At 34.6% G+C, this 24,711-nt stretch overlaps 1 protein-coding gene across 1 annotated transcript in view; it reads left to right on the top strand.

The window, feature by feature from the left end:
* RPS6KA3 (ribosomal protein S6 kinase A3) overlaps positions 1-24,711 on the top strand; it is an 80,431-nt gene that overhangs the window by 36,011 nt on the left and 19,709 nt on the right. Inside the window, 12 exon segments of the mRNA XM_068417607.1 lie at positions 1,463-1,579; positions 3,865-3,946; positions 8,020-8,100; positions 9,097-9,176; positions 11,567-11,673; positions 14,028-14,065; positions 14,431-14,573; positions 17,785-17,855; positions 21,717-21,805; positions 22,079-22,143; positions 22,236-22,338; positions 23,168-23,292. Of these exon segments, the coding sequence (XP_068273708.1) occupies positions 1,463-1,579; positions 3,865-3,946; positions 8,020-8,100; positions 9,097-9,176; positions 11,567-11,673; positions 14,028-14,065; positions 14,431-14,573; positions 17,785-17,855; positions 21,717-21,805; positions 22,079-22,143; positions 22,236-22,338; positions 23,168-23,292 (1,101 nt within the window).

Here is a 24,711-nt window from a genome sequence, read left to right on the forward strand (position 1 = left end):
CAGAGATATGTATGGACAGTTGCTGTGCGCTTATACATGGTACTGAAATGACCAAATACAAAAGAATACTTTCAGCAATAGTTCATGCACAAAAACTTAGCTGAATACTTGAAAAATACATAGATTAGTGCTTCAGAAGCACAACTTTACAATGCTGCCTCTACTCCCCCATCCCTAGAACTAATTAGTGCACATTTTGGTGCATATAGATAAAGGGAAAGTCTGGAGCAAGGAAAACATACCCTTGGTGGAAAAGGGTCAGGGTAGAGAATACTTAAGCAAACTGGACGTACATAAGTCTATGGGCTCTGATAGGATGCACATGAGTGCTGAGGGACCTGGCAAATGTCATTGCGAGGCCAGTCTTGATTATCTTCCAGTGATCATGGTGACTGGGAGAGGTGCCTGAGGAAAAGTATTCTTAGATTTATTTTATTCACTATAGCTTGTAGGAGGAATAGGAAGAGAATGCACAAAAAGTTGAAATTGTAGTTAGTATGTTTGTGTTATGTAAGTTAGCTTATAGTCAGTGCTGCTTAGGTTGGATTTTGCGTAATGGCTACATCGTTCTTCAGATGACATTGATAAGAATGCAGTTTTTTACTGACTTTTGAACAGTTGCTGATAAGTTCTGAAATTCTTTCCTTGTATAGCAAAGAGTGTTGCTTTTCAGGGGAATTTCAAATTCTATGCAGAAAATACTGAATTAAGTGCAGAGCACAAAAAGGCAAGAAGATCCACTGCCCTCTAGAGCTTCCTGGTGACTTTAGTTTCTGACAGAAAGGGGGATGCTGAAGACTGACAGCTTTTGTAGAATAGACTCTCCTTGAGAAGAGAGGCAATGAGATCCTTTTTCTCACCAGAATTTTCTCAGTGGCAGGTGAAGAGTTTATTGCTGCTGAAATGGGGGTGGAGGGTGTGCTGCTTTTCGGGGAAATGTCTTGAGTCTTATGCTGTCTTACAAAGGTGAGCATTAGCATTGCAGCAACATAGTGGTCCTCATTCAACTGGTAAAAAGGAGAGCTTTCCTAAGAGATCTGGTCCATTTGATGGACTCTAGGTGTGCTTTAAGAGGACTAAGTTCTTAAGAAGATTGGTTTCCATTAAGGGGTTGTGAATCTGAAACAGAGATTATAAACCAAATAATATTGGCCTAAGCACAAAAGCTTGGGAATCGCTGACTTGTTATTGTCAACTCTGTTATTTTCTGGATTCTGATGCATCCCTAAAAGTTTAAGCCACGTGGTTACTCAACTGATACTGCCTTTTGTAAGAGATATAATTTATTTTTTTGTGACTTAATTGTGCAAATAGTGTTGTTCAGTGTTCTTTATATACATTTGAAAGTGTGTAGTTGGTTGGATTCAGTGGCACTGGTATTTTTCAACATATTGGGAATTTATAAACGTTTTAGGAAGATGCACCACTAATGTAAGCTTACTCCACTCTTTTTCTCTGTCAGGAAGAAGGAAATATCAAAGAAATTGCAATAACTCACCATGTAAAGGAAGGACATGAGAAAGCAGACCCTTCACAGTTTGAACTTCTGAAAGTACTAGGACAAGGATCCTTTGGAAAGGTTGGTAAATGAACTCTTGTGGAGCCAATTATTTGGGAATGTAGCACTGAATAATACTAGAAGTGAAATAGCCACAATCTTGCATTAAGGCAATGTTGCAAGTGAAAACTGCTTTCTAAATTAGGGCTAACTAGCCACTGTAATTGTGGCAGATCTTTTTAAAGTGGCAAATCTTTTTCTAGTTTGTATGATATGTAGATCTCCAAGATCCGTAGAAAAATTGGCTTGATATGAAATAATTGGGTATTCACTGTTAAAATGGATTGTCATTTTTCTATAACTGCTCTTCTTCTATGTTTGAGGGGGTGAGGTTTGAAAGGGTTTTTTGGTAAGTATTCTTAGTTGCTAACTTGCTAATGGTAGGTTATCACCAGTACAGAAGCTATAGATAGAATTTATTTTTGTAGCAGACTGTAATTGTAAAGAACAAATTTTAGGCAATAATGGCTACTGAAGTAAACATTATATACCCTAGTTGTGTTCATGCTAGTCATTATCTGTTATAATTTGGTTAAGGCACAACTTGATATTTATTTGAAGATCTGTTAAAGACTCAACATTCAGTGAGTACTGTCCACACTAAGATCTTACTAGGTGTACATGATTCATGCTTTCAGTTCTCCAAATCCAACTTGAAAGCAAAACACTAACTTCATGTGGCAAGACAGATCATTGAGACAGAATAGAATATGCAATGTAAGACAATAGAGCCTTTATATCCATTTTCAGCCTTAATTGCAATTCTGAATGTGATGTTAAGCTCTAGCATATAATGCCAAATCCATCTTGGATATGGGGGAAAATAATCAGTCCAATTCTGTCTTGGTGGTAGGAAGTTACTGTTAGTCACATTATTGGCATAGCAGTTCCGGTTAAGCTTGGAAATCTAGATGTTTAGAAACTATAAAATCTAGATGTTTAGAAACTATAAAATTTTGTGCTCAAACTAGTAAGAATTCACTGAGAAACGTGATTCCAAAAGTGGTTTCCTATGTTGTTTAATTTCATCCAGAATCATAACCAAGTTTTTAACTGGAAATCTTCAAATCAGAAGTAAATCATTCAGGGGCAAGGAAACGTAAGATAATAAATGCTAATTTCAACAATCCCTTTTATTTTATTGATATTACTAAATTCAATGCTATAACTGCTGGAGGGGGCAAGTTTTGAAAAAGCAAAAATAATTAACTATCCAGCTGACTCAAAGTATTGCAAAAATGCCAGTCTTGTCCTCAATTGTTTTAGCCTTTATGCAAAAAGGTTTAATATTACAAAACCCATAATCCCTTTTTTCTAATAATTTGGGAAGATGTCACTACTTCCCATTCAGTTTAAAAAGACTAATTTGCATGCTTTTCAAGGTCTCTTGATGATGTTCTCATAATCTCTGGATAGTGCAAAAGGATGTTTAACATAAGTGGGAACTGAATACAAAAACAGACATAAAACTAATTTCGTATAATACATTTAACATTCTCATATACCACAACATGTCTCTGCACTTTTTTCATATATAACAAGAAAACCTGTGGCAGGTATATTTTTTTCTTCATTTCTAAATCTAAAATTTGGCTCTACTGGAATTAATTTTGTATTAGGGATGTTAAAAACACTCCCACTTAAGAAATCCTATTGCACTAAAGAAGGAAATGAAACACACTTTAATTGAGGCTGGTTATACTTTATTGATATGTGCAAAACTCAACCAAAGCACATTATAAAAAATTATGGTTTTGTGACACAAGAGGTTGGTTCTTATAATTTTATAGGTTATTTTGTTAAAAATTATTTTGTTATGCATCGATTCATATAGTTTTCTGGATCAACTTTTGTACACACGTTTATTTTCATGTGTGACAGTTATTTTATCAGCACTTTTGCTATGCCATCTTATGAATTTTAATAAGACAAAACTATTTAGAGATTAATATTAAAAAGCTGAATTTTGTGTTTCAAATTTGTCTCAATTTCTGAGAGAATCCGAATTCGTCCTTTTTTTTTACTCACTGGAATCAATTAAGTTAAACCAAAATTAATTTGGCCGACTGTCTTGAATGAACCTTTTTGGAACATGAAATGAAGGAATAGTAGGAAAAAATGCAAGGAAATTTTTGTTTGGCTTTGCAGAATTTAAAACTGTCGAAGAAACTAGTAATAGTATTGGGAGGAATAATAAGGTTGAGTTTCATTTGAAATAATACTCACTACTTGAATTTCATAGCAAAGTATATTGATCTGACTTGCCTTTATTTTCTTTTAAGAATTCTTTTTAATTTTCAATGCAGGTATTTCTTGTCAAAAAAATCTCAGGATCAGATGCTAGACAGCTTTATGCAATGAAGGTATTGAAAAAGGCCACCTTGAAAGGTAAGCACTTTTTAGAGAGAAGAAAAAAACAGAAGAGAAATCAGGGACATTATCCCGAAACTTAACTGTTACACACATGCTGTTCTACAGGTTGTATCTTAGAACTTTTTCTATCAAACAGCAAATAGAAAATACACTTCCTTGTATTGTAAACACAGAAGAATTAAGTAAACAACAGTCCGATATCGATAGTTACAGGGGAAAGTAGGTTCCTTTCCATGCTAAGTTCCTTAGGTGATGGTGGTTTAATAAAGTAGCTGTGTTACATCTGCCACCTGACTTGCTCCTGAGCTGTTATTTGAAATTTAATATCCTTCCTTTTTTCATTTGCTGTGTATCACCAAGGATACAGTTAATGCCTTTAGCTCAGTTTATATTTAGGTCATGATATTTAAAAGTGCATTATATCAGCTGTTTTATTCAAAAAGTTCTAAGCAAAGGAATTTAAATCTTTCTTTAGAACAGAAGTATACAGTACATTTTCCCAAAACTTTTGGCACTTGTTCTGGATGTAGGATATATTTGATAAAATCTTAAGTTAATCGTCTAAGTTACTTTAGCAAAAATGAGTTGTAAAATGTTTTGTTTCTTGGGTGATTTTGGTCTTGAATGGTATCAGTAACAAAATAAGTTCAAACCTGAACAATCTCAGTTGTCCTGGAGAATTCCATAAGAAAAAAGAAATAAAGTATTTTTTACTGTAGATTAAAATTAAGGTGATCTTTCACAATAATCCCTTAACCAGAATATGTATTTGTTGCTTTATGCCGTTGTTTAATACTTCTATTTGTAGTTCTTCTAACTCGTGACTGCACTGAAATTGCAATGATAATTTTAGCATAGTTCCAACAACCTGTAGTACTTCACCTATGTAACTGATCATTATATTGATTTGCAATTTCAACATAGTTTCACCTTAAAATGTCCATAGAATGATGGAGAGAACAAAAACTCGCATTGAATTGTGAACAACTGCTAAAATGTTGAACCTGAAATTTTTCTGTTTAAGATCTAGCGCTGAATGTCTCAGAAATCTCATTATATATCACTTTCACTTAAAACTATTACAGAGGGTGTGTTTTTGAACAGTTTCCTATGTTTTGCTTCCTCTGTGTTTTGTGTCGTGTGTTATTCTCATTATTTACTTCCTATTTTTCTGAAATTGATTTCCACTCATTTAAGGTACTATGGTATCCTCAACAGCCTTTCAATCTCCAGCCTGTTAATAGCTCAGAACTGGAGTCAAAGGTCGTTCAGCAGTTGCTTTTTTAAGATGTTTGAGGGCTTCTCTCCATCACCTTTTTTGATTGTGGTTTAACCTGACGTGTAAAAATTACAGTCCAAGCTGTCGATCTAGTTTTGCCTCCAGATGGCAGAGACTGGTAAATATGGAAATTGGAAGCTTGAGTTTTTTGTTGGAAAAGGAGACTCGTGGGCACTAAGAATTCAAGGATGCAAAAAGCTTGAGCAGAAGGATGACACTAGCAGGAGGATGCTGCACTTTTCAGCACTTCGTATCTGAATTTTCAGATGCTTTTGAATGTCTTTTGGTTGTGACTCATGTTTTAGGAAGAGTGGAGTTGCAAGCAAATGAAGGTTACTGTTGAAATCTTAATATGGAATTAACTGAAATTAATTCTTTCCATAATTGCAACATTTTTGAGCTCTAATATTGTAATTTTAAATAATACACTGTATTACTTGATTTGTTGTTTAGCTAAGGTTGTTTAGCTCTTTCAAATCTATTTCATAAAGTTATTTTTGTGTTCTAAAATTGAAGATAAAAATGCCCTTTAAGACTGCTTCTTAATCAAAAGCAGTATGCGTGATTCACAAATCAAATTTAGAGAGAATATTTTCATAGGAATGCAACTATATTAGCCAGGACACGTTGGTGTAACTACACAGTCCAACCTTTTAATGTTTAGAGCAAATCCAAGAATATACACATACAACTTTGTTTAGTGCAGAGACAAGTTTATTAATACACTCTGATAGGAGGTTTCATCTTTCAGTGCCCCTTTATGACAGGGAGAGAGAGAAACAGGACTAAATCATTGCTAGAGAGTCTGGCATTAAATATCTTAAGAAAAATCAGTATTTCCAGCAGTATACACATGAAATTATAGTCAACAAAAGTCAGATTTTTAATGGCTAATGCTAATGTCTGCAATTAGCTCAGTTCCTTCTGCTTTTTTTTGGTTGAGTTTTTGTAAATCTGGACTTTCACTAGCTTTTCAGAAATAAGGCTTGTTATCCATGTTACTGTTGCATAGCTATAGGCACTTAAAAGGCTTTTGAACTTTTTTCTCTGCCTAAAAAAAAAAAGAATATTCTGAATTTCAGTTTTGTAATTCACATGAACCCTTGGAACAGTGAAACTGCACAACTATCTTATGACGTTTTCAAGACTTTAGATGTAAAGGTCAAAATTCAAATGTGATATTTGCACTGTGTTTGAGCACTTATTTCATGTGCTTCCATTTTTAGGAATCTGTCCTTCAGGGAGATGAAAACTTGATAGCTTTATTCATTCATGAAAATGTATCTATATAACTTTATTTCACAAGTACCTGTAGTATTGTAAGTGCCTGTTTCTGGGAAAAGATAGCTAAACTTCTAAAAGACCCTTTTGCTTCTTGACTTTTTTTCCTGCCTTATTATGTTTTAATATCTGAGAACTCTGGCTCTGGCTTGTTAACTGTACGAGGAATGCCGGCAACTTAAACTTTGGACAGGACTTTATTGCTCTGGGGTGCTTCCTTCAAGAAGTTGTAACATTTGGGAAAGAGGCAGTAACAAAATGTAGAATAAGGGAAAGAAAGAGAAATGCAGCATCTGAAACGACTGTAGTAAACTTTTCTAGCTGTCATCTGTAAGAGTTCTGAATTTTGTCTGTGTCCTGGTGGATTTGGAGCTTTGGATGGGAACCAGGCACTGAGTGGAGTGGCAGGGGAGTTGCCAGGGACAGCTGAAGCAGGTGCTGTGCTCAGCTGACTGACCTGCCTGTCTTCCTGGATTGTCAGCCCCACATAGAACCATAGAATGGTTTGGGTTGGAAGGGACCTTAAAGATCATCTAGTTCCAACCCCCCTGCCACGGGCAGGGACACCTTCCACTAGACCAGGTTGCTCAAAGCCCCATCCAATCTGGCCTTGAATACTTCCAGGGAGGGGGCAGCCACAACTTCTCTGGGCAACCTGTTGCAGTGTCTCACTACCCTCACAGTAAAGAATTTCTTCCTAATATCTAATCTAAATCCACCCCCTTTCACTTTAATGCGAGGCATCTGCCTGTGGTCCTCAGTCTAATCTATTGTGGCATAGGAGCAGATACACATCCCATTCTGAGCCACCATGGAGGGACAGCACAGGCAGCTTGAGCAGTAACTGCTTCTGATGTCTGATATACTCCTCGATGCACATGTTTACTCTCAGTAAACCTTATTAAAATCAAAAAGATTGTCTGAAGTACACACTACATTGAATGAATATTCTTTTTATTGTAAGTTCATAATAAAGAAAGGAAATTTAAAAAATTTTCCCTTCCAAATTGTGAATGTACTTAATATCTGAATAGTGCAAGTTATTTGAATGACTTCAACCAATATAAGCATCTTTATGATAGTATAATTGTATTTATAAGTTTGTTTTGCTATAATTTTAATTCTCCCTACTTTTCAACAGTAGAGAAAAATGGCTATGTTTTCTATACATAGCTGTGGCAGTTTTGCTCTACTGTTCAAAAGGTTAACTAAGTGTAGAGCAGACTGAAGGGTGGTTATGTTTTCTCTTGTGCTTTTGTTCAATTTATTTACCTAGTGTCAGATTTTGCCAATAGCAGAAACCGAATCAAACTGAAATGCATAAAGAGATTTATCAGAAATCTCTGCACTGTGAAATAAATTCTTTCTCAAGTCTCTTGTTTAAAGTATAGTGACCTGCAGACAGTTATAATACTATGGGATACAATGTGAAGTACATCAGGAAACATAGGAGAAATACTAATTCACAATGTAATTTTTTTTAAATTTTTTTTTTATTTTTTAAAATCTTGCTCATGTTCTGTTGTAGTTCGAGATCGGGTTCGGACAAAAATGGAACGTGATATCCTAGTAGAAGTTAACCATCCTTTCATTGTCAAGTTACATTATGGTGAGTTGCAGAAAGATTCATTTTTATGTCCTAAAAATGGGTGCTTGTCAAGATAGCATCTAATATTTGCTTTGTGGTTCAGAGAATCATAGAAAATTAGTGTGCCATCTAAATCCTGATCGTGCAAAGACTTGCTGTAATTCTCATGCAAAGTAAGCACATAGCTACCTTCATGCACAATGTTATATCGTTATAGGTCTGAGAATCTTGTAGCCCTTTGCTTTATTAAAAAGCAGTTATCTATTTATATCTAGCCATTCTTTTCCAAAACTTCTTATCTTTTGTATATGTCATTCACTTATTTTTTTTTTAATTATTTCTTATACTTGCTTTATTTACTCTATAGAAAACATATGCAATGGCATTACTTCCAGTTCCATCAACATTGATGGGAGTAAGCCTTTTAATTTTAATAGCATGGCAGCCATATAAAATTCGGGGAGGGGTGGAATCAGTACTCTTAAACTGAAAAAAAATAGAGAATAGTTTCTGTTGTTAATTTTTTTCAGTTTATGTTTTTATTTTAGGATCCATTTCTTCCCGTAGTTCAAACCTCAGATCTCTGTCACTTTCTGATGTGGCTTAAATAATGTAGCTTTCACTATTTTACTTATCACTCTTTTGCAAACTAGATGCGATCTCCCTGTTAAGCTGAGTTTCCAGAGGTTTTAGAATATGCGCATTAGTTACTAATTTGCCCTTTTAAATCTAGGCTTTTTACTTCCAAATCTGGAATGAAATGCTGACTAACCGAAGTATAGTTTATTTTTTTAGAAATTCCATTGGTGACTTGCTTTGCTTTCACATGGTGTGAGAGTTACTTGGTCCATGACAGAGGAACAGTTACTTAATCCATTTAAATAATTTTTTTCCATGAAGGAGAAGGAAGAATAATTCATTTTCATCGTGAAAATAAGGGTGAATTATTTTGTATGTTGTTCTTCTGTTCATGGGTAAAATTAGACGATGTTTAATTTTTTTAATTGATCTTTTTAGCTTTTCAAACTGAAGGGAAGCTATATCTTATTTTGGATTTTCTCAGGGGAGGAGACTTGTTTACACGTTTATCCAAAGAGGTAAACTTTTTTCATTTGAAAAATCATCTGTTGATAAAATTTGACTAATAATTGCCTATATTAGGAGAGTTTACTTTTTAAATTCAGTTTTCATTTAATAAAATTTTGAGTATCTTTTTTTAACTGTCTAGGTTTTTTGTTTGCTTGGGGTTTTTGCACAAAGTAGTCACTTCATGAAAATGCTGTAGCTAATTTACACTGTTTCTGAAAAAAGGCTTAGACAAGCAGTCTTTCTGTGCTTCTTTTTACACCTTGCAAAATTTTCCTTTCCTATTGCTACCATATTTAAAGATGAGTCTCAGCATGGATTTATATAAAGCAGTTGTATTCAAATTAACTAATTTTTGCCTGGTTTTAATATCCAGAATTTAGTGTCAGATTTTTTTTTATGATTGACATATGAACACAAAATTACATTATTTATAAAAGAAGCAAGAGTTGTATTCCACTTATTTTAGTAATTTTCCAAACATGAACACTTTGCCTTTGTCATGCTGGTTGTATCTCTGTGTAGATATGTGAAATGATGACTTTGGAAAGTTTGATTACCTCAAATTAATTTGATTATAACTCCTAAAATAAATGCTAACATTCCATATATCAGAATTTAGTATATTTTTTGGCATCACTTGTGCAAAAACTTCCAACAAATATGTAGTAGCATAGAGATATAAATATACCAGTGTGTATCTGATAGCCAGAACTTGTAATTGTAGCTGCCTTCCATTTTCCCTTGCTACAGAGTATCCGGGACAGTTGGGTCACCACTGCAAAGCTATATGGTTATTAAGAGGAGAGTAGAATGCAATGTATTTTGTTTATATCGTCATCTTTGTGCTGACTACAGAAATTATTACATTAAATTCAGGGGAGCCATCTGTTTCAAGTTGCTTCTTTTACTTTGTTTTGCCACAGATAAGTAGAAAGTTGCTAGTACTCTAAAATTGAGATACTTTTTTCTTAAAATCCATAGTTCTTTCTCGACTCCCGAGAAAGAATGTATATCACTTTCCTGCTGATGACTTTTTCATCTTGAGCCACTCAAATTTTAAAAGATTTAATGTGGTTAGATGAGAAATATTCGTTATAGGTACCTGAATCTAAGCTAATTGTTCATAACTGATGGAGTGAAATGGGCACGTTGGATGCAATTAATATCATCCTCATATCAATTCATGTGATTTTAAAATAGATCAGATGAACTGCAGCCTAAAAGTTCCTGCTTTTTCCCCATTGACTACAAAGGGAAAAGTGATTAATTCAGAGCTAGATGTCTACACTGTAGATGTTTAAGGTTAGGAGAGCTTAATTCCATGCAATGTTTTTAAAGAACATAGTGTGGTTGTATTATCATCCTCATGGGATCTTTCATTATTTGAGCTTTTAAATGTTTTTTATAGAGATTTCCCTTCTTGAATGTACCTGTACTAAATATTGGCTTTTTTGTAGAAGTAGCATCAGCAACAACCTTTTGTATGAGCTTTGATATCACTTTCTCCATTTAAACTACCAAGGGGAAAATATATGGTATTCTCCATTCTTAACTCTTGCTTAAAATAATGTTCATCAGTGCTCCCCATTGCTGTTCTTTTTTCCAGGTGCGTATGCTGAAGTAGAATAGTAACTGAGGTAGAATCAAATCATGCAGGCTTTTTTTTAATTTTATTTTTATCTTTTTCTAAATTCTCAGAAAAGTTTAATTGTACTATTTTCTGTCACTGGATCACAGCAGTTGTTGATATAATTAGGACATGTTCATTTCATTTAATGTAAACAGGGATTAGTTTATCTTCTTAACAGAAAGTGTGAGATTGCTACCTTAGATCTTTCCTGTGCTCTTACATAGGCTATTTCCTTAGTTTACTCTGATCTACCTTTTATACAGTTACATCTCGGGCTGCATCTTGGGGTTTTTACTATCGCTGTAACTTGTTTCTCATAGTACTTAGAGACAGTCTCCTCAAAAACAAGATGTGTATGCTTTTCTTGTCTCTCTGACTTTGTAGATGAAATTCAGGCATTTGGACTTCTTTAGTCCATTTGTTGTCTGGAAATGAAATGGTCACATCCAATAAAGAGGTAGTCACATTCTTTAAATGCTTCCCAAAATTTTACAGTCCCACTACGACATGTCTGTCCTGTTGAACAATCAGAAGTAAATAACCTCAGTTTTGCAGAAAGAATAATATGATATTGGCTCAGAAGTTCTTTTTCAAGTATGTACTGTGAAATAGTATTGATTATAAGTCCTAGTTTTTGTCTAACCAAGATATTTGAATAGAAATGAATTCAAGTATTATGAAGAATTGTTCTGTAAAACCACTGTTACCATTGTTTAACTGATGTTGGTGTAAGCTTTACATGTAAAATACGTTGTTTTGCTTCTTCAGGTGATGTTCACAGAAGATGACGTTAAATTTTACCTGGCAGAATTAGCACTTGCTTTAGACCATCTACATAGTCTTGGAATAATATACCGGGACCTAAAACCAGAAAAGTAAGACTCCTCTGCAGTGCGTATAGTGTATTAATTTCTATAGCACTTCTATCTACGCATGTCTCTTTCCAACTGTTAAACTTCAGTAATTTACTATATAAACTGAACATGGAGGGAGGTGGGGGAAGCTTGTGGGCTATTTTCATTAAAAACGTTGGATTTCATTTCCACTCGAACAAGAGCATCTAGTCTCAGAGTGATATGCCAAGTACTATAATCCATGTTACTTTAAGTAAAGACGATACTGAAATACTCCTGCCTTTCATTTTCCAGGTGTTCTAGGGTGTACAATGAAGAAGAGTTCTTCCTGGCCTTTTGTTTTTGTCATTATTGTAGAATTTTTGGACAAGAGATAAACTTAGAACAAATGCACGATACAAGTTACAGTTGAATGTTGTACCTTTGCATTTGAAAGCCAAACAGCAACCATCTTTTCCAACGCTGATTTTTAAAATCCACTGCAGTAAGAGCAGAATGGAGTTTACATTTTAAAGTAAAATATAAAAATAGTATGTCATGGGCTTTATTTAACATACTGATGATCACATAATTACACTGAAAACTTAAAATAAGCTTGAAGTTACAATTCTGGTATGGTGTTGTGTCTCAATATGTTAGTCACCTCTGCTTCATTCAAATCACTGAATTCTGTCTCCTGTTTATGTCTTTCCTCCAGTAATTTTTTTAGTTTTAGAAGATGTAAAGAAGAAAATGTCAGTGCTATCATCTGGAACATTTGAACCTTTCAGATATAAATCTATGCTGTAGTGTTACTCTCTACCCACACAGGAATCTAAGTGACAATATAATGCGTGCATCTCCTCTGTGCTTAATCAGATAGTTAACATACTCTGCCTCATTGCAAGGAAATCTATAACAACTCTGAAGTCCTGACATCCTTGGTGATCCCACTTCTCTGTTACGGCTATATCGAGAACCTGAAAAGTCTGTGTGAGATAACAGTCTCATGTAAAGTATTAGTGGAAAAGAGCAAAAATGAGTAACAAGTATCACAGAACCTGGCTGTTACGTGGAACTTCCATTAGAATAGCTTGTTCTTTTTTACATCTCCTGGAAAAAAGACACAAATTGAAAAATGTTTAGCCCTGGCTGACAAGAAGGGAAAGATTCATACTCAAATCAGAAATGTGGAGACTTTTGGCATGGAGTTGCACTTGCAAATGAACAGGGAATGAATTATGTTTAAACTTTGAGAGTGTTCTGTTAAGTAATTCTGAAGAGAGGAAAAATAAGCTTACCAAGTGGAAAAAGATCTTTAAACAGCAAAGTAAGAGAACTTGAGTTATTTTGCTAACATTTACTTCTAAGAGGAAAAGAACGAAATAGTAATTGTCAGAAGACTAAATAGCTACTGCCTCAAACATATTTTCCTTTTTTTTTAAAAAAATAGGTATGTGTCCATACCTATTGAAAAGCCTTGGTTTTAAGCCTTGGGTGTATCTGATTAAAAACCTATCAAAGGTTGAAATTACTTGCAAGTTATGGATGAGAGAGTTGTAACTCACAGGCTGTATCTGTACTGTGGGGCTGTTTCCCACCATGGAAACTGCAAGGAGGAAAAGGGAAGGGCAGGGGAAATGGACAAGTAGTGTGTGCCTGGGTCATGTCTCATCCCGGGGATGAAACGCAGCTCCCCACAGGAGAAGCTGGAGGAACTAAGTCCGCTGTGTTAGGTGGTGTTACAGAGTCCAGTTCTTGAATACTTTGCATGCTTTAAATTGCGATTATATTCAGTGGTGGTTAAGGATAGTTTGCGTCTCAGAGAAGCGTGGCCTTTTTAGCGATGGAAATAAACAGGCGGAAGCACAAGGCCTGCTCTGAGTATAGGGCCCGTGGGTACTGTCCTTTGGTACAACATGAGAATATTTATTACTTGATGTTATTTGAAGTGGTCAACACCCTTTGAAATGGTAATTACAGATGAATACCCATTTTGTATGCATAAGCAAACATACATTGTATTAACATGTCTTGCTCAGTTTAAGAGAAATAGAACTACGTCTCTATTTTTAACAGTTGTGATAAGGACATGTGCTGCAGATGGCCAAAACTGAAAGTTCAAGATAAATGTTACTACATACCGTGCTGAATTTAACCAAACAGTTAAATAAAAATCTGATATGCTGATTGTTTCATAATCTTTAAAGAAAAAGAATTCAAGGAAAAAAATGTGTAGTTTCAAAGGACTAATGATTAATTTTCATACGTGTTCAGTTCTGCTTGTCTTTGTGTATGCTTTTCTGTTTATTCCTGAATGTTGTCAGTACATTGTCTGAAAGAACAGTTAAAAGATATTTTAATTAATTTCTTTTATTCTTTTTATTGTTTTTTAGCATCCTGCTCGATGAGGAGGGACATATCAAATTGACAGGTGAATCAAGGGAAATTGCAACACCTGGATATTTTCTGTTGATAATAAAATCTTTGCATTTTCCTTCTTTTCAGTAAAGCAATATGGTAAAATAAGTAATTTTAACTGGTAGGTAATTTTGTTGTGGAGCAAATAGTGTAATTAATTTGAAATAAATGATTTAAATATTAACATATTTATCTGCTTTATAAGTATATCTATGAACCTATGATAATGTGGGGAGAGGAGGAGAATTCTGTAGTTCCCATATGTGTATTTGGGTGTATATATGAATGATATAAGCATCATATTTCACATTATGGTGAAAGTATTAACCATGAGTGTTTATAAAAAATTACATTTAGAACTATTCTTTTTTCTTCCAGATTTTGGCTTAAGTAAGGAGTCAATTGATCATGAAAAAAAAGCCTACTCTTTCTGTGGAACAGTGGAATATATGGCACCAGAAGTCGTTAATAGACGAGGCCATACACAAAGTGCAGACTGGTGGTCTTTTGGTGTTTTAATGGTAGGTTTCTGGTAAATGTAAATAACAAAACTGTGCTTTGTGAGGTTTGGTGAAACAAATCAAACATTAAACTGTAAGATGAGCTTTAAATGAATTGTAACTACCAAAAAAAGTCTAAATCACATGAAATTAATAACAATACCACAGAGTTTGGATCAAGAGCATGGACTAGGTCTTATATAAACACCAACAATATGCATATTTTTGTTATTCTTAAATCCAAATATTATACATCTATCATAGTTTGAATGTTACCGAGACTAATAGGAATACTAAAGTATACAGGAAAAATACTGTGTCTTCCAAGGTGGGGAAAAAATTTAGATCCAGATTTTAAATTTGATTTTATTCTCAAATGGAAAAAAAAGAATGATAACTTTCTAATTAGTCTCCAGTGTAATTACAACTTAGTGGAATAATGACAGCAGTTGCTTTCACACATCAAAATAATCTAAATGATACTGAGCTGATATGGGATATAGTTTCTCAGTTGCTTATGGTGTTTCTTCAAGGAGCTAACTTCTGTGAAGTTGCAGGGTAGGGGGAGATTATACGTATATCAAATATGGCTTTGGAAAAGAAAAATAGATCATGTTTGGTGTTTTAGGAATGTTGAATGACTTTTAGTATTTACAGTCTTTGTGTGTATTTTTGACTTAAGATTAAATAATTGTATTTTTTAAAGGGAATGTTTTTTTCTTACTGCTTCTGCTGCATATGACTGTAACAGTACAACTAATGTGTGTGCTTTGTAGTATGAGAAGGCCTCTTGTGTCTGAAAATAAGTCATCCTATCAGCTTTTAATCATCTAGAATGCTGTTATGATCTGAAAACTGACTATGTAAAAGTAGCACCTGCTAACTAAACTCTCTCCAGACAGCCAAGCAGACACCCCCCCCAACTGCACATTTTATCAGTAAGAACACAGTCAATTAAAAGGTAATTACAGCATAGTTGCAGAATATTTGTTATTCATAAAACAAGCATAGTTAAACTTCAGCTTTGCTTTATAAAGCTGGAAGACATAATTCTGTGCTTATAAAGTGCATATGTTAAAACTGAAAATGGCTGAAAGATGTTAGACATGACTGGTGTAGCTTTCACAGCCTAAGTGCACTGCATTTTAAACACTTTGGCTTCTACTTTGAATATAAAAATACGACCTTAAAAAGCAAATTCTCTAAATTAGTATATGGAATACAGTGCAGTTTTCTCCAAGACATGTTTTTGTTGCCTGCATTTCTAGTTTGCATGGTAATTTTCATAGACAATCTGTATGTATCCACTCTTAAATCGTTCTTAATTAGAATCTGTGTTGATTGAGAATTCAAGTGCTTGTTGGTGTGGTACAAGTACACAGTATCTATACGGCACAGATGTTATAGCGTAGAAACAGAGACTAGAAAGATATCTCAACAAATGATTTGGCCTTTTTTCTTCTGCTGCTAGACATTGGGTAGGTTTAAACCATCCTTGAGAAGTATATTCCAATTTGTCCTTTAAAACAGTGACTTTAAGGGATACCTTAAAACAGTGTTTTAAGGGATACCAGACATCTAAAAACATTAATGTAAAGTTTTCAGAAGCATTATGTATTTGTTGAGGCACTCTCCTGCTGAAATAAAAGATAATAACTAGGGAAGGCCAATGTTGGCTTATTCTTAAAGTACTATTGGCCTATTCATGTTGGAATATAGTATTGGGGAGGGACGCACAAAGAACATATATGCTGAATGTTTATGCAAGTGTGTATGCTTGTGACAAATAGGAGCTTACTAAAGAAACTTTTTATTTCAAGCAAGTGTAAGCAAAACATGCAGCACTACAAATTTAGCTTTAATTTTTTTTTTTTTTTTTGCAAGGGCAATTTGTGAAGATCATTCTAAACTATAAACAAACAAGAGGTGAATTTTTTTTATAGTTTTGGCTTATGCCTCTCACGTTTTCCTGACAATTGTCTGAAGAAATATTAAAGTTAAAAGCAGGGTTTTTTCATGGTTGGCATTATATTAAATTTAAAATTTTAAATATAAGTTTATGTAGAAAAAATAATATTTAGAGTAAAAAGTATCTAGTAGTAGTGAAGAGTTGGCAGCTTTTATTCTCCGAATAATTCATAGGGTAATAAGAAATTTTAAATGTTATTTTAATAAAAAGGGGTTTTAAAGAATGCTGTTAGTGCAACTTGATGCTCTTATTGTAGATCTAAGAATACTACAGTCATACATTATTCACTCAAGTTATCCATGTACATTTGAAACGCTTAGAAGGCTGAATGTTTGGGTCATACCAGAAAAGACAGGAATAGAGGATAGCTTGTGTCCAGGATGACTTAAGTTTGCATAAGCTGTTCAGAGGGTTCCTTTATAATTATTTTAATTTTGATAGCTTCAAGTGTATGACATGAAACTTCATTAAATTAAATCGGTTTGTAATTCTTAAACCAAAAATCAGGATTTCTGTCTCAGAGTGTTGGCTGCCATGACTGCTGCCAGACTGCTTTCACTAACTCACTTAGATCTGATATCCCTGCAGTATACTGCAGGCCAACAGAAGTCCCTTTAGATTTATCTATTTTTACTCAGTCACTTTCAGAACAAATCAGTATTTTAAGTGTCTGTTGCCTACTACCAGGCACTGTAGAATGTGCATGCACATACTGTGTAGTTCTTACATGTTCCTTCAGGCTTTATTTCCACTGTATGCATACAGTAACCACTTTTCATCCTGCATGTCTTTGTCAATCAACTAACGTTTTTCCTCTTTCCAATGAAGGCTATGTACATGCCAATTTTAAAAATTTTGACCTTTTAAAATATCTCTGCATGAGGAGAAATCATCACTAACTTTTGAAAGGGGAATCTTTTTCCCTACCCCCCACTCTCTTGAAAACTAAAATACAGTTGTGTAGATCAAGTCTTCCAAGAATAAACTTTTTAGGCAGAAATGAAACACAGAACATTATAGTCTAAATTGTTCAGATAAAAGCATGTAAAGCAAGGTATTAATATAGGAAAATATTTCGCAGCTTTAAAAATGGCAAAAGCTGCTCAATGTTCATACTAATTTAAATTGTACAATGAGAAGTTGTTTTGCACAGACTTGGTTGTTAACATGCATGAATTTTGGAAGGTTAAAATGCTAAGTAGTTTTGTCAAAAATTAGATTTTGTCCAGGTAATGTAATTGATGAAAGTTTTACTCTATACAGTTTGAAATGCTCACTGGTACTCTACCTTTCCAAGGGAAAGACAGAAAAGAAACCATGACTATGATTCTCAAGTGAGTACACTCTTATTTATATATCTCATCAGGTATTCTACAGGGATGCCCTCCGGGCTGCAATATCTAATTTCTGCTCTTCCCTCATTTCCAAAGGTACTGGTAAATCCTCACTCCCTATTGCATACTATTAATTCCCTTTGCTGCCTATCTAATTTGCCTTTCTATTCCTCCCCCACATCAGGTACAAAGAATTTCATAGCAGCTCTTTAATCTGTAATAATAACTTCTCCAACCATATGATCTTTCCCATCTTATTTCCATAATATTTTTTAACTTTCTTATCCTTTTTGGTAACCTGTGCATTTTTTCCTTGTTTTTTGTTTTAGGTTTTTTTTTTTTGAGAAAGTATTTTCTCTCTTTATCTTTCTCTATCTTACCAGCTCCTCACCCTACTTGTTTATATTAGTGGTGCTGCCAACAACTTGCTTCCCTGATACTTCCCCTATTTGCTAAAGGGCATCCTCACTTATGTACTCTCCTGTGACTTGCCCAAGCTCCGATCTTCCCCTTTGCTATTTCCAGTATAGGTTTTGCATTAGCTATATTGTGGAAATTACTTTCCTTCATGCAGTTAACATTCTTGGTTTTGATAATGAAGGCCTGCTTTTTTTTCCTTGCTAATCCCCTACGTATTCTCTGAAATAATACAACCTGTGACAGACACAATTGTCCCACTTTTGGGACTGTAGCCTAATGCTGTGCAAACAATTCTGTTTCCTCCTGTCATAGTTTCACTTCTCTGTTTCCAGCCATTTTTTACTAATATCATTTTTTTTCCTGTGGAAGCTTATAAGACTCTTTTAATTTTCTCATTTGTTTTCTGCTTTATTGTTTATCATTGTTCTTAGTCCCGTTATCACTTGTCTACCTATATATTGAAGCCAGCATTTCTTTTGCACCAACAGCCTGTTTTGAAAAGTAGAAAAAATATGAAAGAATTTCATATATTTAAGTGATTTGAATGTGAAAACTGCTGGAAAACATAAACTCATTCTTTTCCTTGTTTTTGCTTTCATAATGCATACATGTTATGTTATTCTTTGCCCTTGTTTTTTCTCCTCATATTTGCAAATGTATTTAGTGGTGCTAATTTCTTCTGCTGCCTCAACGCCATGCCAATTCAAATCTTCATGTTGTGACTATTGAATGTCTTTAACTAAAAGATTCTATCTATTCACAGCAAGCGTAAGCTCCTTCTGACCACCTCCTATTTACAAGAAGCTAGTCTGAGATAGTTCTACTGCACTCTCACTTATTTCAGGAGCCATGCATTTTTTTTTCTATCCATGTCTCATGAGTCACATCTTTCTCTTCTTTTCTCTGCCTGCATGTGACTCCACTCTGTTCCTCAACAGTCTTTCCACTGTTACTACAAAAATCTTCTGTATTCAGCTGCCATGTAGAATATCCTCCTTGCATCTCCCCAGTTAATTGACATTCATAATTACTTTCAGATTTCATCTGAGCATGTATATCTAATTCCCTTTCCAACTTCTTTTTCTCACCTTCTACTCTTTGTAATTGATATTAGTTTCAGAGCTGCACAAAAAATGTGGTATGAAGTAAAGAAATGTTATCTCTCTTTTAATGTTATGTACACTTATCATTATTACATGCACATAAATCTGTTTTGCTGTTGGTAATATGAACAGCTGAAAAACAGAAGATATTTGAAAGTCTTTTCTGATAAGTTCACTTTTTTTGTCTGGCCTCATAAGAATGGCAGTATGTTTTCTTTTTATTTTCTATGTACTATATTTCTTCTTAAATTTGTTATAGAACTGTTTAAAATGGACAGGTGTGCATACAAATTCATATCTTCATTATGTATCATTTAAGATACATTGCTTTTCTCGCCCTCTGTTCCTGAAAATCTACAGAAATTGTATTCTTCTTTCAACACGTTTTCCTGGGCTCTTTATTTCTCACGTTACCAAGTCAAGTTTTTGTTTATTCTTGTGTGTTTTACTTAAAACTGAGAAACTCTGCAATTTGAAGAAATCATAGTTTGCAGCAATGAAGTTAACTTTTTAAAGCTTTTTTTTCCTCCTTTACTGAAGAGGTATACCTTCATATAAAATTTTGTCTATCAGGAATGTCAGAAAAAAATTGCTGTCAGTCATGTAGTTGTATAACCTAGGAACTCTGAGGACCTAGTGATTGCTTTTTCTTCTGCTGTGTCATGTGGCCAGCAAAGGGTTTTGTGAAAGGTGCTCCTTCATGATGGAAAGGGAGCAATGACAGTTTTAATCTGTGGTTTGCACAAGGGCCTCCGATTCACTCCACTGTGGACTGCGGCACATACCAGTCCTCTAGGATTTCTTCTACATGTTCTGTTTCTGTTCATTGAGTCACTCCTCCATAAGATTAATTGCAGTTGTGTTTTTGGCCTGGTTTTAGATTTTTCTAAGCAGTTGACCTCTCATGCTGAACCTCCAGGGCTGCATCCTACTGTTGGAGCTGTTTTGGATTATAATAGGACAAAGATTTCCACTCATGCCAGCACACTCCTATCATATTTAGTTGCCTCTCCTCTGTCCTTCAGTAACATTGTAAATGACACCATTGTGCTTCTGCAGACAACGTGTTCCTCGCTTCCTTCTGACAGTGTGGCTCTCTGATACTTTGCTGTGAGCAGAAATTACATCAAGTGAACGTGCAGTGAAATCACTGAATGTAAAGTACACGAGTAAGAATTTAGCTGCTAGCAATGCGTGGCAATTGGGGAAGCATTGGATGGCCCACTGCCCATTCATCCACTCAGTTGGTGGTCTTGATCTGCCTGTAGTATGTTATTGAAGAGCCAAAAGAAGGCAAAGTTTTTCAGACTTTCTCACCCCTGACTTCTTTAATGCAGAAAAGAATGGAAAAGTTAGTAAAATCAAGTTTTAAAGTGATGAATAGTGGATCAATGGCAATGTGTATGCACTTGCTGAAGTGACAGGGAGGTGGACATCTATGAATAGCTGGAATATAAGGCAAATCATGTCTTCTGCTTGAAAGACAGAGAAAGCTTGTGTCATGGATTGTTACAGAAAAATTCAAGCTACAGGTTGAATGAGAGATGGAAAGGAGGTAATTATATCCATCCTTACCATTATCATGGTTATAAGAAAAAGTGAGACCTAGTAACAGTGAGAGGATGGAGGCTCAACATTAAATGAGGAGGAGAAAAATATGGCAAGGATTTCGAAACAAAACTAAATGACAGAACTACAAAAACTTAAATCTAAAAATTAAATACTGGCAAGTCAGGAAGTAATATTTGAAATGGATTGGGGGGGAACAAAAAGGAAGAAAGAAGGGAGTGATCTTTTTCTCTTTTTTTTTTTTTTACCTGCTAATTTTGCAAGATCTGTCCTACCTTAATTCAATTTCTATCTTCTAGCTTAGGTTTCCTATTGTTTTGTTTGGGTGTTCTTGGTGTATGTCATAGTGTGGTAGTTTTCTCACCCCTTCTAAAATGTCTTTTATCTTGCTATCAGAATGGATTTGCTTGTTTGGTGTCATTTGGTAATAACTGGACTTAAAAGTGGATCAAAACATACTACAAAAATTTACAAGTTTGTAAACTATTATCCTATAACTATTCTTTTCTGCATTTTTTTACCACCTCTTCCTCTACTTAAGTTCCTGAGTTGTTACTGAAAATATTATACTACTCAAAACGGAAGAAATAGAGATTGCAGTTCTACATGACTGACAACACTTTTGCTCTGGTTCTGATGTCTGAAGGCAATTTCTCAGTGATGCTATTTTGTTTGATATGGATTTGTTGAATGACAAAGGACAGGGGGAATGCAGACTTGATTCTTAACAAAATATGTTTGTATGCTATTAATTATTTTTGTTCTATAGGGCCAAACTTGGAATGCCCCAGTTCTTGAGTCCTGAAGCACAGAGTCTTCTGCGAATGCTCTTCAAAAGAAATCCAGCAAACAGATTAGGTAAAGTGTTTAGCGAAGTATTATAAATTTGATCATAATATTGATAACATCAATGATCATTAAACTCACTAAATAAATTTACAGTTTCTTGTGTAAAATAGGCTTTGAAGTAAGAACATAATTTGTGTGTTTGCTTTTCTAATGATCAACAAAGTATTATAATTTCTGCTATTGATATGGTCTAAACGCAGAAGAAATAAGAAATATAATTTTGTTAGTAATTTTTTGACCAAGAAGAAAATAATTCACAGACATTTTTCTTCCTTATGAAAGGAGCAGGTCCAGATGGAGTTGAAGAAATTAAGAGGCATGCATTCTTTTCCAAAATAGATTGGAATGTGAGTATCTAATTCAAAATTAATTCAGTAAATTTCTTAGTTAAGTGTTCATATAACTTCTTAATTCACTCTGGCCTATGCCTTCTCTTCAGAAATTATACAGGAGAGAAATTCATCCGCCTTTTAAACCTGCAACTGGCAGACCTGAAGATACATTTTATTTTGACCCTGAGTTTACAGCAAAAACTCCAAAAGGTAAATAGAGAAGAATTAAACAATTTACATATTCAAAAATTAGAAACATCGTTCCTGTTCAGCTTATGTAAAGTGTCTTGTTCTTCCAGGTGTTTCTGGGATAAATGAATGCTCAGAGACAAGTATTCCATAGTTCATAAAATTTTTGTGGTCTTTGGTGTAAATATATCATGAGGGACAATTGAGTTGTCCTATGTTAAAAATAAAGTAATCCTCAGCAACAAAAAAATGCACATACGTTCAATTTTACTTAGATAAGTAATCTCATATTTTTAATTCAAAAGGATTATCTGTGTCTCTTTAAAGGCTATATTCTATGGGTTCATTTAGTTCATGATGGTGACTCTACATAGTATGTATATGTAGAAACTTAGCCATTTCAGACTTTGGGTGGCAAAGTTGCTGTTTCAGTGCAATCTGTCTCTGCATAGTTTTGCACTCATCCTTTCAAAATATGATACAAATGTTTCTCTTTACAAAGTTAGGGTGTTACCAAAATTTGAGTACTTCTTCTCCATAAATATAACACAGATACACAGATATGCTACTATATGTAAATATTTTCTGAAAAAATACTGGGTTTTGTATAATAAAATATTGTCTGACAGTAATATGATCTTTGTAGTCATTGATTATCAGTTGTGTTTCTGGATGGTAAGTGTAAAACAGTTCAGTAATTATTTGTATTTTGGTCCTCAGAAACACATTCTGCAAATTCCAGCTTCTGTGTCCTTTATAGAATAAAGCTGTAGTTTGCTCTTCAGAGTAGACGTGATCTCATCTCTACATTTTAAAAACTCTGCTTGTAAGTAGATGATGTGTTTTTCAGATTCGCCTGGTATCCCACCTAGTGCTAATGCACATCAACTTTTTCGGGGATTTAGTTTTGTAGCTATTGCATCAGATGATGAAAGCCAAGCAATGCAGACAGTTGGAGTGCATTCAATTGTCCAGGTGAGTAGATCTGCTTTAAAAAAAAAAGTCCATAAAGCAGTATTGCTGTCTCTTGGTGGAGAGATTTTTTTCTTTCATCATGGAATGAAGTACCTTGACAAAGTCATTATCATCGTTGTACAAGAAAAGTAAAGATCAGATTATTTTATCCAAACAAAACGTCTGAAAGTGCAGGACCTGCTTCATTGCTGAGCAGCCATGGGTGTGACTAGGCTTCAACCCTTAAATGAAAACATTCTACCATCTCTGCTGTAATAACTCTTTAATATCAAGCCATAATTATAAGGTGGACGGGAATAACAGACCTCTTGATCTTTTTCCTCTATGCATGAAAATACCAGTTGATTCCTACAGTGCAGTAGAAGGCACTGGAGTACAATTGTGAATTGTATCTGGATGTTTTGGACTGCTGTGCGTTTTGGAACCCATGACATATTCCATCCCTCCCAAGCCACTTTAAGTTAATGTGCTTATATGTGATATTTTGTGACTAATTTCAGTGTATCATACAAGTCAGTGTTACAGTACCTACACAAGCTTTGCCTTCCTAGCAGTATGAGAATGACTCCAGTACAGTCTCCTGTATTAATAGTTGTGAGGATGTCACTTTTAATAGCCTACCGCAGTTGCTATTCTACATATTCTATTACTGCCAGTACTGCTTATTTTTGGACAACAAAGCTTTGCTTAGGTGCGAGTTTTGTGTGAGACAAGAAAGGTCAACCTCATTCTAAATGGGGGAGAGTCATGCCTTATGAGGCTGAGGTCATTCTAAAAGCATGCTTCAGCACTGGAGAATTTACAGCCAGCAGGGAGAAAAGCAGATGCATGTAAAGGAAAGAAAACTGGAAGACCTCTGCAGAAATTGTATTTCTACCTTCTCTTTCTGCTTTTGATAATTCTAATTACCGAGGAAGACTGAGTCGTGAAAGTCCAACTAGTGATGTAAATTGTGTTGAAAACTTATTGGTGTATAGGCGGGAATAAAAAGGTATGCTGTATGAATGGGTTTATTTATATTTTCACTGCAAGGATATTTTGCAAATGTCTGAGAAAATTTTTAAAAAACAGTTTAAAACATGAGTAGCTCTTGTATTTCTTTAATCCTCTCACTATGTCTAGAATAGTCATAACATGCTTGTTTGTACACATTACCTATTTCATGTGTAATAAACCATTAAATTTCAAGGGTTTTTAGATCCTCTTTTATTCTAAAGAAGCTGTCTGATTTGGTATACGGGTCAGAATGACTTCTGGTCCTGAAGTCTTGCTAAAAATTTCTACAAGTTTTTCTGTGCTCCTTTTTTCCCCACATACTTATGTGGATGAAATTCTTTCTCTTTGTATATGGTTTCCTTCTCTTGTCTGTTTCTCTGGTGCCTTTCCTCTGTGCCCCTCAACCGCTTCCTCACACCTATT

This window comes from Nyctibius grandis, chromosome 2, assembly GCF_013368605.1.
Source record: "Nyctibius grandis isolate bNycGra1 chromosome 2, bNycGra1.pri, whole genome shotgun sequence".
Taxonomy (NCBI): domain Eukaryota; kingdom Metazoa; phylum Chordata; class Aves; order Nyctibiiformes; family Nyctibiidae; genus Nyctibius; species Nyctibius grandis.